We start from the raw sequence: 14,322 nt of genomic DNA on the forward strand, positions 1-14,322 counted from the left end.
TTACATCTCTCCCATCCACTTCCCCCTCCCCCCACATCTTGTCACAGCTCACCCCTGATTTCAGTTTCTCTGCTGTCTGGCCATTCACACCTTCTAATTTCTCTACGGACTGCCCTTAGTAGCCTTTCCCCTTGTTTCTGTGACTCATCTTTCATTCCCTCATCCCTACAGTATAAATATCTCCCACTTTCTATGCCTTTTAAGTTTGACAAAAGGTCACCTGGATTCTTAGAAACATAGAAGATAGGAGCTGCAGGCGGCCATTTGGCCCTTCGAGCCTGCTCCACATTCATTACAATTGTGGCTGATTGTCCAACTCAATAACCTAATCCTGCTTTCTCCCCATAATCTTTGATCCCATTTGTCCCAAGTGCTATATCCAGCCATCTCTTGAATACATTCATTGTTTTGGCATCAGCTACTTCCTGTGGTAACAAATTCCACAGGCTCAACACTCTTTCGGTGAAGAAATGTCTCCTCATCTCAGCCCTGAATCCTCAGATTGTCATCCCTGGTTCTGGACTCCCCCACCATCGGGAGCAACCTCCCTGCATCTATCCTGTCTAGTCCTGTTAGAATTTTATAAGTCTCTATGAGATTCCCCCCTCATTTGTCTGAACTCCAGCGAAAACAATCCTAACTTAGTCAATCTCTCCTCAAAACATCAGCTTTTTTCTCTCCTTACAGATGCTGCCAGACCTGCTGAGATTTTCCAGTGTTTTCTCTTTTAGCTTCTCCACCACCCTGACTGATCTGAAGTTTGGTGCAGGCATTTCAGCAAAGCGATGCCTCACCCAGGATTCCTGAGACCTCGCCACCTCCTCCCATCCAAAGCTGGGGAGGTGGCGTGTGGCTGAGGACCCAGTTATCACCCTACACCACTCCAAGCTGAGATCAGCTAACTAGGCAGGGATTGTGGAGGAAATCTTGTGCCAACCATGCACATCCCTACCTTGGTGACGTTCTCCGATTGAAGCCCCTGGGAGGACAAAGCGAAGGTTTACCAGGATGATTCCGGGAATGGTGGGACTGATGTATGAGGAGAGATTGGCTAGGTTAGGATTGTTTTTGCTGGAGTTCAGACAAATGAGGGGGGAATCTCATAGAGGCGTATAGAATTCTACAGGATTAGACAGGGTAGATGCAGGGAGGATGTTCTAGAACCACGGCTCTCATTCTGAGGATTCGGGGTAGGCCATTTAAGACGGAGGTGAGAAGACATTTCTTCACATAAAGAGTAGTGAGCCTGTGGAATTCATTATTACAGGAAGTAGTTAATGCCAAAACATTGGATGTATTCAAGAGGCGGCCATATGGGGCAGCACAGTGGCACACTAATTAGCACTGCTGCTTCACAGTGCCAGGGACCTGGGTTCAATTCCCGGCTTGGGTCATTGTGTGTTAAGTCTGCATGTTCTCCCAGTGTCTGCGTGGGTTTTCTCCAGCTGCTCTGATTTCCTCCCACAGTCCAAAAGACATGCTGGTTAGGTCCACTGGCTATGCTAAATTCTTCCTCAATGTACCTGAACAGGCATCGGAGTGTGGTAACTGGGGATTTTCACAGCAACTTCCTTGCAGTGTAAGCCGACTTGTGACTAATATAAACTTTTACTTTAAAATATAGCACTTGGGACGAACGGGGTCAAAGGTTATGAGGAGAAAGCAGGATTAGGCTTTTGAATTGGACATCAGCCATGATTGTGATGAATGGTGGAGCAGGCTCAAAGGGCCAAATGATCTCCCATGCCCCTATCTTCCTTGTTTCTAAACCGAGAATAAGATGCACCAGTCAATGGGGACGGTGCTCCTTTTCACACAGGCTGAGGGATGCCCTGAAACCCAAGATTGCAGGCTTTGCGAGACAGCCATGAGGTTGAGGGTGGCACAGTAGCACAGTGGTTAGCATTGTTGCTTCACAGCTCCAGGGACCTGGGTTCGATTCCCGGCTTGGGTCACTGTCTGTGTGGAATTTGCACATTCTCCCCGTGTCTGCGTGGGTTTCCTCCGGGTGCTCTGGTGTCCTCCCACAGTTCAAAGATGGGCTGGTTAGGTTGATTGGCCATGCTAAAAATTGCCCTTAGTGTCCTGAGATGCATAGGTTAGAGGGATTAATGGATAAATATGTAGGGATATGAAGGTAGGGCCTGGTTGGTGATTGTGGTCAGTGCAGACTCAATGGGCTGAATGGCCTCTTTCTGTACTGTAGGGTTTCTATGATTCGAAGCACTCACTACTGGGGAGAAAGCAGAAAGCACGCGCACTCTCAACAACTGATATGGGCTTACCAAATGCTTTGGCCACGTCCCCGGGGCAGGTGCAGCCTCCGTCCTGTCAAGAGACATTACACAGTGAAGGTCAATAGCTAGAAATCGACAGAGAGAGATTCTTCAGTACCGGCTTGGATGCATCACTTCAAGTGGGAACGAATCGAGGGGTTCAGGTGGTTTATAGATAGAATAACAGATACTCAGGAGTGAGTTACAGACTGGAATCTAATTGAGGGGTTCGGGTGGTTTATATATAGAATAACAGATACCCGGGAGTGAGTTACAGACTGGAATCTAATCGAGGGGTTCAGGATGGTTTATATATAGAATAACAGATACCCGGGAGTGAGTTACAGACTGGAATCTAATCGAGGGGTTCAGGGTGGTTTATATATAGAATAACAGATACCCGGGAGCGAGTTACAGACTGGAATCTAATCGAGGGGTTCAGGGTGGTTTGTATATAGAATAACAGATACCCGGGAGTGAGTTACAGACTGGAATCTAATTGAGGGGTTCAGGGTGGTTTATATATAGAATAACAGATACCCAGGAATGAGTTACAGACTGGAATCTAATCGAGGGGTTCGGGGTGGTTCATATATAGAATAACAGATACCTGGGAGTGAGTTACAGACTGGAATCTAATCGAGGGGTTCGGGGTGGTTTATATATAGAGTAACAGATACCCGGGAGTGAGTTACACACTGAAATCCAAACAAGCAGCTCGGATGCTTTATATTTAGAAAATAAGGTACCGGTGAGTGTGTTACAGACTGGAATCTAATCAATGGGTTTGGATGGTTTAGATGGAGAATAAAAGATACCCGGGAGTGAGTTACAGACTGGAATCTAATCGAGGGGTTCGGGGTGGTTTATATATAGAATAACAGATACCCGGGAGTGAGTTACAGACTGGAATCTAATCGAGGGGTTCGGGGTGGTTTATATATACAATAACAGATACCCGGGAGTGAGTTACAGACTGGAATCTAATCGAGGGGTTCGGGGTGGTTTATATATAGAATAACAGATACCCGGGAGTGAGCTACAGCCTGGAATCTAATCGAGGGGTTCAGGATGGTTTATATATAGAATAACAGATACCCGGGAGTGAGCTACAGCCTGGAATCTAATCGAGGGGTTCAGGATGGTTTATATATAGAATAACAGATACCCGGGAGTGAGCTACAGCCTGGAATCTAATCGAGGGGTTCGGGGTGGTTTATATATAGAATAACAGATACCCGGGAGTGAGTCACAGACTGGAATCTAATCGAGGGGTTCGGGGTGGTTCATATATAGAATAACAGATACCCGGGAGTGAGTTACAGATTGGAATCTAATCGAGGGGTTCGGGGTGGTTTATATATAGAATAACAGATACCCGGGAGTGAGTTACAGACTGGAATCTAATCGAGGGGTTCGGGGTGGTTTATATATAGAATAACAGATACCCGGGAGTGAGTCACAGACTGGAATCGAATCGAGGGGTTCGGGGTGGTTTATATATAGAATAACAGATACCCGGGAGTGAGTTACAGATTGGAATCTAATCGAGGGGTTCGGGGTGGTTTATATATAGAATAACAGATACCCGGGAGTGAGCTACAGCCTGGAATCTAATCGAGGGGTTCGGGGTGGTTTATATATAGAATAACAGATACCCGGGAGTGAGTCACAGACTGGAATCTAATCGAGGAGTTCAGGATGGTTTACATATAGAATAACAGATACCCGGGAGTGAGTTACAGACTGGAATCTAATCGAGGGGTTCGGGGTGGTTTATATATAGAATAACAGATACCCGGGAGTGAGTCACAGACTGGAATCGAATCGAGGGGTTCGGGGTGGTTTATATATAGAATAACAGATACCCGGGAGTGAGTTACAGATTGGAATCTAATCGAGGGGTTCGGGGTGGTTTATATATAGAATAACAGATACCCGGGAGTGAGCTACAGCCTGGAATCTAATCGAGGGGTTCGGGGTGGTTTATATATAGAATAACAGATACCCGGGAGTGAGTCACAGACTGGAATCTAATCGAGGGGTTCGGGGTGGTTTATATATAGAATAAGAGATACCCGGGAGTGAGTTACAGACTGGAATCTAATCGAGGGGTTCGGGGTGGTTTATATATAGAATAACAGATACCCGGGAGTGAGTTACAGATTGGAATCTAATCGAGGGGTTCGGGGTGGTTTATATATAGAATAACAGATACCCGGGAGTGAGTTACAGATTGGAATCTAATCGAGGGGTTCGGGGTGGTTTATATATAGAATAACAGATACCCGGGAGTGAGTTACAGATTGGAATCTAATCGAGGGGTTCGTGGTGGTTTATATATAGAATAACAGATACCCGGGAGTGAGTTACAGACTGGAATCTAATCGAGGGGTTCGGGGTGGTTTACATATAGAATAAGATACCCGGGAGTGAGATACAGGCTGGAATCTAAACGAGGGGTTCAGGGTGGTTTGTATATAGAATAACAGATACATAAGAACATAAGAAATAGGAGCAGGAGTAGGCCATCTGGCCCTTCGAGCCTGCCCCGCCATTCAATAAGATCATGGCTGATCTGTCGTGGCTCAGTTCCACTTTCCCGCCCTCTCCCCATAACCCTTAATCCCCTCTCTTATCAAAAACCCATCAACCCGCTTCTTAAAAATATTTAGCGAGGCAGCCTCCACCACTTCAACGGGCAGAGAATTCCAGAGATTCACCACCCTTTGAGTGAAGAAGTTCCTCCTCAACTCCGTTCTAAACCGCCCCCCTTTATCTTGAGGCTGTGCCCCCTAGTCCTACTGTCTTTTTTGAGCGGGAAGAGTCTCTCCACCTCTATCCTATCCATCCCATTCATCATCTTATACGTCTCAATGAGATCTCCCCTCATTCTTCTAAACTCTAACGAGTACAAGCCTAGTTTATTCAGCCTCTCCTCATAGCTCAACCCCCTCAACTCCGGTATCAGCCTAGTAAACCTCCTCTGCACTCCCTCCAAGGCCAAAATATCCTTGCGCAGGTGCGGCGCCCAAAACTGCACACAGTACTCCAGCTGCGGCCTCACCAATGCCCTATACAGCTGCAGCAAGACCTCCCTACTTTTATATTCAATCCCCCTCGCTATGAAGGCCAGCATCCCATTCGCCTTCCTGACCACCTGCTGCACCTGCAGGCTGGGTTTTTGCGACTCATGCACAAGGACCCCGAGGTCCCTCTGCACCGTCGCCTGCTGCAGTTTTTCGCCACGTAAGTAATAGTCCTTCCTACCATTCTTCCTACCAAAGTGGACCACCTCACACTTGCCAACATTAAATTCCATTTGCCATTTCCTGGCCCATTCGCCCAGCCTATCTAGATCCTTCTGCAGACTCTCCACACCCTCCGCACAATTTGCCTTTCCCCCAATCTTGGTGTCATCAGCAAATTTCGACACCCTACACTCGGTTCCCTCCTCCAGATCATCTATATAAATGGTAAATAGCTGAGGCCCCAGCACCGACCCCTGGGGCACTCCACTAGTCACCAACCGCCAATCCGAATAGCACCCATTGACCCCCACTCTCTGCCTCCTATTTGACAACCAATCCTCTATCCACGCTAACACCCTACCCCCAACTCCATGTCCTCTGACCTTCTGCAGTAACCTCTTGTGACGTACCTTATCAAACGCCTTCTGAAAATCCCGGGAGTGAGATACAGACTGGACTCTAAACGAGGGGTTCAGGGTGGTTTGTATATAGAATAACAGATACCTGGGAGCAAGTTACAGACTGGAATCGAATCGAGGGCTTCAGGTGGTTTATATATAGAATAACAGATACCCGGGAGTGAGTTACAGACTGGAATCGAATCGAGGGGTTCGAGGTGGCTTATATATAGAATAACAGATACCCGGGAGTGAGTTACAGACTGGAATCTAATCGAGGGGTTCAGGGTGGTTTATACATAGAATAAGAGATACCCGGGAGTGAGTTACAGACTGGAATCTAATCGAGGGGTTCGGGGTGGTTTATATATAGAATAACACTTACCCGGGAGTGAGTTACAGACTGGAATCTAATTGAGGGATTCAGGGTGGCTTATATATAGAATAACACTTACCCGGGAGTGAGTTACAGACTGGAATCTAATCGAGGGATTCAGGGTGGTTTATATATAGAATAACAGATACCTGGGAGTGAGTTACAGATTGGAATCTAATCGAGGGGTTCGGGGTGGTTTATATATAGAATAACAGATACCCGGGAGTGAGTTACAGACTGGAATCTAATTGAGGGATTCAGGGTGGTTTATATATAGAATAACAGATACCTGGGAGTGAGTTACAGATTGGAATCTGATCGAGGGGTTCGGGGTGGTTTATGTCGAGAATAACAGATACCCAGGAGTGAGTTACAGGCTGGAATCTAATCGGGGGGTTCAGGGTGGTTTATATATAGTATAACAGATACCCGGGAGTGAGTTACAGATTGGAATCTAATCGAGGGGTTCAGGATGGTTTACATATAGAATAACAGATACCCGGGAGTGAGATACAGACTGGAATCTAATCGAGGGGTTCAGGGTGGTTTATATATAGAATAACAGATACCTGGGAGTGAGTTACAGATTGGAATCTAATCAAGGGGTTCAGGGTGGTTTATATATAGAATAACAGATACCCGGGAGTGAGTTATAGACTGGAATCTAATCAAGGGGTTTGGGGTGGTTTATATATAGAATAACAGATACCCGGGAGTGAGTTACAGACTGGAATCTAATCGACAGGTTCAGGGTGGTTTATATATAGAATAACAGATACCCGGGAGTGAGTTATAGACTGGAATCTAATCAAGGGGTTTGGGGTGGTTTATATATAGAATAACAGATACCCGGGAGTGAGTTACAGACTGGAATCTAATCGAGGGGTTCGGGGTGGTTTATATATAGAATAACAGATACCCGGGAGTGAGTTACAGACTGGAATCTAATCAAGGGGTTCAGGGTGGTTTATATATATAGAATAACAGATACCCGGGAGTGAGTTACAGACTGGAATCTAATCGACAGGTTCAGGGTGGTCTATATATAGAATAACAGATACCCGGGAGTGAGTTACAGACTGGAATCTGGTCGATGGGTTCAGGTAATGAAGGGGTATTCCATATAGGGAGAAAAGTGAGAGTAGTTCTGCGACTGGAGTAGGAATTATAGAAAAATTCCCGCTCAAAAAAGACAATAGGACTAGGGGGCACAGCCTCAAGATAAAAGGGGGGCGGTTTAGAACGGAGTTGAGGAGGAACTTCTTCACTCAAAGGGTGGTGAATCTCTGGAATTCTCTGCCCGTTGAAGTGGTGGAGGCTGCCTCGCTAAATATTTTTAAGACGCGGGTTGATGGGTTTTTGATAGGAGAGGGGATTAAGGGTTATGGGGAGAGGGCGGGAAAGTGGAACTGAGCAGCGACAGATCAGCCATGATCTTATTGAATGGCGGGGCAGGCTCGAAGGGCTGGATGGCCTACTCCTGCTCCTATTTCTTATGTTCTTATTAGCAGGGATTGAATTGGAGTGGGTTTTCAATTGTCGGGGGCTCTGTGGTGCAAGATACGTTTTGACTGCCTTGCTCTGTGACAGGGCAGTAAATGTGATACTCTGCCTGCTCACCGACATAATGTGACCTTTGAGGCCGTGGGCTGCATCTGCACACTCGATGACAGCGCTCAGTTGTGGGTATCCCACCCCTGTCTTAATCCGGGTCGTGCACACCGAACCTATGAAGACAGAGGCACACTTGGATTAGAGTGGAAGGTCAGCCCACTGTAACACGACAGGCTCAGCAGCACGAGGATACACACACACACATACACACGCACGGTCTCTCTCACACGCACACATACACACACACAGTTATTCTCTCTCACACTGTCACACACAGGTTGACACACGCACACACGGACTGACACATACACACCCACACAAACAGATGGGCTGACACAAACGTATACACACACACTCACACACTTGCGCGTGCCATTGCATGGACTGGCACACACAGGAACCTGTGACTGTACAGAATGGGTGTACCAGGAAGCTGTGACTGTACGGGATGGGTGTACCAGGAAGCTTGACTGTGTGCCAGGGCTGTATCAGGACTGTGTGACTTCAGGGATGATTGGTGAATGGTCATTAGGCATTGACAGAAGGGATGTGCGTTTCTTTCGAAAAGCTTGTTCACGCAGTCAGTCACCTGATTTTCAGAGCTCAAGACCGAGCAAATCTGATTGAAGAATCTTCTCAAAACCAGAACAAAGGAAATGATTCAGCAACAAATACGTCAATGGCATTGTTTGTGTATGAACGTGTGTGTGTTTGTGTGCGTGTGGGTGAGAGTATAAATACATCTGTGTGTGTGTAAGGATATATTTATGTGTGTGTGTCTATGTGTCTACCTTTACACGTGTGTGTGTGAGAGAGAGAGTATATTTATATGTGTATGTCTATGTGTCTACCTTTTTGTGTGTGTGTGTTTGAGTGTAAATACATCTGTATGCGTGTGAGTACATTTGTGTGTGTCTACCTTTGTATCTGTTAGTTTGTGTGTGCGTGGACTATCACACAGACACACAGGTTGAGACACACACATGCACATACAGACTGACACACACACACAGACTTACACACACACACACAAACAATGTCATTGAGGAATTTGTTTGTGTAAGTCTATGTTTGTGTGTGTGTCAGTCTGTATGTACATGTGTGTGTCTCAACCTGTGTGTCATAAGAACATAAGAAATAGGAGCAGGAGTAGGCCATCTAGCCCTTCGAGCCTGCCCCGCCATTCAATAAGATCATGGCTGATCTGAAGTGGCTCAGTTCCACTTTCCCGCTTTCTCCCCATAACCCTTAATCCCCTTGCCTACCAAAAACCTATCTACCCGCGTCTTAAATATACTTAGAGAGGTAGCCTCCACCACTTCAATGGGCAGAGAATTCCAGAGATTCACCACCCTTTGAGTGAAGAAGTTCCTCCTCAACTCCATTCTAAACTGCCCCCCCTTATCTTGAGGCTGTGCCCTCTAGTCCTACTGTCCTTTCTGAGCGGGAAGAACCTCTCAACCTCTACCCTATCAATCCCCACCCTATCAATCCCCTTCATCATCTTATATGTCTCAATAAGATCCCCCCTCATCCCTCTAAACTCCAACGAGTACAAGCCCAGTCTATTCAGCCTCTCTTCATAGTTCAACCCCCTCAACTCCGGTATCAACCTAGTGAACCTCCTCTGCACTCCCTCCAAGGCCAAAATATCCTTGCGTAAGTGCAGCGACCAAAACTGCACACAGTACTCCAGCTGCAGCCTCACCAGTGCCCTGTACAGTTGCAGTCATCACACAGTGTCTGTGTGAGTCCATGCACACACAAATACATACGAAGGTAGACACATAGACACACACACACGTATTTATACTCTCAACACACACACACACACACACACACACACACACACACACACACACACAATATGCCACTGAGATATTTGTTGCTGAAATTTGGATGAAAAGGGATTGGTTTAGGTTAGAGGGTCATTATTTATTAACTGGTCGGCGCAACATCGTGGGCCGAAGGGCCTGTTCTGCGCTGTAATGTTCTATGTTCTATTTCCTTTGTTCTGTTTTTGGGAGGATTCTTCAATCAGATTCGCTGGGTCTCGAGCTCTGAAAATCAGGTGACTGAGTAAACCAGCTGCACGAGAGAAACACAAATCCCTTCTGTCATTAATGACCATTCACCATTCATCCCTGAAGTCTCACAATTCTGATACATCTCTCCCATACAGTCACTCATTCCTCGTACATCCCTTCTGTGAAGTCCCACAATCCTGGTCCATCTGTACAGTCACACATTCCTGGTACACCTCCCCCATACAGTCACACATTCCTGATACACCCCTCCCTCCTTCATATGTTCCTTGTAAACCCTTCTCGTACAGACAAACTCTCTTGATACACCCCTCCTGTACAGTCCCACAATCCTGATACACCCATCCCATACAGTCTCTTTATCCTGTTACACCCATTCTACACAGTCTCACTATCCTGGTACATCTCAGGTGCAATTGCATGATTCTGATGAACCAGCCCCAGTACAGTCTCAATGCTATTCACCTGGTCCGATCCCCACTTTGATGATATCAGCACCAGCCAGGATCAGCTCCTCCACCATCTCCCCCGTCACCACGTTCCCAGCCTGCAGGAGATGAACCACATGACATTTGATTTGATTTATCACTGTCACATGTATTGAGATGCAGTGAAAAGTATTGTTTCTTGTGCGCTATAGATACAGCATACTGTTCATAGAGAAGGAAAGAAGAGAGTGAAGAACGTAGTGTTATAGTCACAGGTAGGGTGTAGAGAAAGATCAGCTTAATGTGAGGTAGGCTCATTCAAAAGTCTGATGGCAGCAGGGAGGAAGCTGTTCTTGAGTCGGTTGGTACGTGACCTCAGACTTATGGATCTTTTTCCCGACGAAAGAAGGTGGAAGAGAGAATGTCCAGGATACATCGGGTCCTTAATTATGCTGGCTGCTTTGCTGAGGCAGCGGGAAGCATAGACAGAGTCAGTGGATGGGATGCTGGTTTGAGTGATGGGCTGGGCTATCGCCCCTTTGTAGATTCTTGTGGTCTTGGTTAGAGCAGGAGCCATACCAAGCTGTGATACAACCAGAAAGAATGCTTTCTATGGTGCATCTGTAAAAGCTGATGAGACATGCCTAGTTTCCTCAGCCTCCTGAGAAAGTAGAAGCATTGGTGGGCTTTCTTAACCATAGCATTGGTGTGGAGGGATCAGGACAGGTTGTTGGTGATCTGGACACTTAGGAACTTGAAGTCCTCGACCATTTCAACTTCATCCCCAGGTTACTCACTGGCAAATTTCTGAAAACCAACAGAAAGCTGGGGCAGCGGCTGTGAAATAGTTTCCATTCACTTTAAACTCAGGTCCGTGAGATAGGAAACGGAACATCAGCGACTAGATAGGAAACAGCTTCAGTCACTGGTGAGTGGCCTGGCTTCGATTTCACCCATTATTACCCTTACTTCAATACTGTCCCCCATCAAACACTCCCAGGACAGGTACAGCACGGGGTTAGATACAGAGTAAAGCTCCCTCTACACTGTCCCCCCATCAAACACTCCCAGGACAGGTACAGCACGGGGTTAGATACAGAGTAAAGCTCCCTCTACACTGTCCCCCAGGGGTAAAAGATAAAGGTCACAGGGCAGCACTCGTAAGGAGAATGACGAGTGGGTGGACTTTGGAGAGTTCCTATTGAAAGGAAATAAAATTGGATAATCTGATTGTGACTGGGTCGCTGCCCATGGGATCTTGCTGTGCAACTGGGTCCAAGCATCCCGGAACATTCTGAAGCGGCTGAGGGCACCACAAGGAGTGGAGACAGTTTTCCCCAGCATTGCTCCCACAAGTAAATCTCTATCCCCCTACCGCCACTAACCATGATGGTATGATCCGGAAACTTCTTCCTCACGTCCTTCACAAACTCCACAAAGTGTTCTGAGTAGCCATTGGCCACATCCAAGCAGATGTAGCGAATGTCGGGCAGGAGTTCCAGAACTGACGTCAGCTTCTCCAGGTCGCTGGGGCTGGTGCCAGCACTCGCTGCAATGTTCTGTGGGACAGAGAAAGAGCGAGACGGATGGAGGGAGGGAGTGAGGGGGCGCAAGGAGGGGGAGAGGGGCGCAGGGAAGGGGAGAGGGAAGCAGGGAGTGGGTGGAGAGGGACACGGGAGTGGGGGGAGGGAGGGGGGAGGGACGCAGGGAGGGGGGAAGGGACACAGGGAGGGAAGGAGGAGAGGGATGCAGGGAGGGAGGGGGAAGGGACGCAGGGAGATGGGGAGGGACGCGGGGGGGAGGGGGAAGGTAAGCAGGGGGGAATGGGGAGAGGAATATGGGGGAGGGGTGAGGGATGCAGGGAGGGAGGGGGAGGGACACAGGGAGAGGGAAGGGAGAGAGGAAGGGGGTACAGACACAAGGAGAGGGAAGGGACGCAGAGAGGGAGGGAGGAGGGATGCAGGAGGGATGCAGGGAGGGTGGGGGTGGGATGCAGAGAGGGAGAGGGGAAGGAGAGAAGAGGAACTCACGAGGGAGGAGGGAGGGACACATGGGAAGGGACACAGGGTGAGAGGGAGGGAGACGGAGGGAGAGGATGCAGGGAGGGAAAGGGAGAGTGTCGCAGTGAGGGGGTTGGAGAAAGACGCAGGGAGGCGGGGATAGGGACGCATGGGAGAGGACAGGATGCAGGGAAGGGAGAGAGGGACACAGGGAAGGGAGGGAGGGATGCAGGGAGGGAGGGGAGAGGGACGCGAGGTGGGGGGGAGGGACACGCCGAGAGGAGGGAGGGACGCAGGGACAGGATGAGAGGAAAGCAGGGAGTGGGGTGAGAGGGAAGCAGGAAGTGGGGAGAGAGGGACACAGGGAGGGGAGGGAGGTACACAGAGACGGGGAGAGGAAAGCAGGGAATGGGGGGAGAGGGACGCAGCAAGGGGGAGGTGGAGAGGGATGTGGAGGAGGGAAGAGGGACGCGGCGAGAGGGGGAGAGGGACGTGGGGCGGGTGGAGGGGGATGCAGGTTGAGGAGGAAAGGGGCATAGGGAGGGGGGCGAGAGGGGCGCAGGGACAGAGAGCACAGAGAAAGAGAGGAATTGAATTCACACGTAGGGAGGTTAGACTTCAGTTATACAGTACATTTACAGAATCCCTAAAGTGCAGGAGGCCATTCGGCCGATCGGATCTGCACTGACTCTCTGACAGCATCCACCCTATTCCCGTAACCTCATGCAATTACCCCATAATCCCTTAACCTACACATCATGGATAATAAGAGGCAATTTGGCATGGTCAATTCACTGAACCTGCACGTCTTTCGGACTGTGGGAGGAAACCGGAGCTTCTGGAGGAAACCCACACAGACATGGGAAGAACGTGCAGACTTCACACAGACAGTGACCCAAGCCAGGAATCAAACCCGGGTCCGTGATACTGCTTCCACTGGTAGACAATATTGGTGAGACCATATCTGGAGTATTGTGGACAGTATTGGTGAGATCATATCTGGAGTATTGTGGACAGTATTGGTGAGATCATATCTGGAGTATTGTGGACAGTATTGGTGAGACCACATCTGGAGTATTGTGGACAATATTGGTGAGACCACATCCGGAGTGTTGTGGACAGTATTGGTGAGACCACATTTGGAATATTGTGGACAGTATTGGTGAGACCACATCTGGAGTATTGTGGACAGTATTGGTGAGACCACATCTGGAATATTGTGGACAGTATTGGTGAGACCACATCTGGAATATTGTGGACAGTATTGGTGAGACCACATCCGGAGTATTGTGAACAGTATTGGTGAGGCCACATCTGGAGTATTGTGGACAGTATTGGTGAGACCACATCTGGAATATTGTGGACAGTATTGGTGAGACCACATCCAGAGTATTGTGAACAGTATTGGTGAGACCACATCTGGAGTATTGTGGACAGTATTGGTGAGACCACAACTGGAGTATTGTGGACAGTATTGGTGAGACCACATCTGGAGTGCTGTGGACAGTATTGGTGAGACCATATCTGGAGTATTGTGGACAGTATTGGTGAGGCCACATCTGGAGTATTGTGGACAGCATTGGTGAGACCACATCTGGAGTATTGTGGACAGTATTGGTGAGACCACATCTGGAGGACTGTGGACAGTACTGGTGAGACCACATCTGGAGTATTGTGGACAGTATTGGTGAGACCACATCTGGAGTATTGTGGACAGTACTGGTGAGACCACATCCGGAGTATTGTAAACAGTATTGGTGAGGCCACATCTGGAGTATTGTGGACAGTATTGGTGAGACCACAACTGGAGTATTGTGGACAGTATTGGTGAGACCACATCTGGAGTGTTGTGGACAGTATTGGTGAGACCATATCTGGAGTATTGTGGACAGTATTGGTGAGGCCACATCTGGAGTATTGTGGACAGCATTGGT

At 48.1% G+C, this 14,322-nt stretch overlaps 1 protein-coding gene across 1 annotated transcript in view; it reads right to left on the minus strand.

Moving 5' to 3' along the window:
* Positions 1-14,322, minus strand: part of LOC145363457 (GMP reductase 2) — a 39,206-nt gene that overhangs the window by 12,030 nt on the left and 12,854 nt on the right. The window contains exons 4-7 of the mRNA XM_080218660.1: positions 11,774-11,947; positions 10,426-10,507; positions 7,922-8,028; positions 2,286-2,328 (exon numbers count right to left, since the gene is read on the minus strand). Of these exons, the coding sequence (XP_080074786.1) occupies positions 2,286-2,328; positions 7,922-8,028; positions 10,426-10,507; positions 11,774-11,947 (406 nt within the window). The remainder of the gene's footprint in view (positions 1-2,285; positions 2,329-7,921; positions 8,029-10,425; positions 10,508-11,773; positions 11,948-14,322) is intronic.

Source organism: Carcharhinus amblyrhynchos, unplaced genomic scaffold (genome assembly GCF_965287045.1).
Source record: "Carcharhinus amblyrhynchos unplaced genomic scaffold, sCarAmb.v2.hapA scaffold_39, whole genome shotgun sequence".
Lineage (NCBI taxonomy): Eukaryota > Metazoa > Chordata > Chondrichthyes > Carcharhiniformes > Carcharhinidae > Carcharhinus > Carcharhinus amblyrhynchos.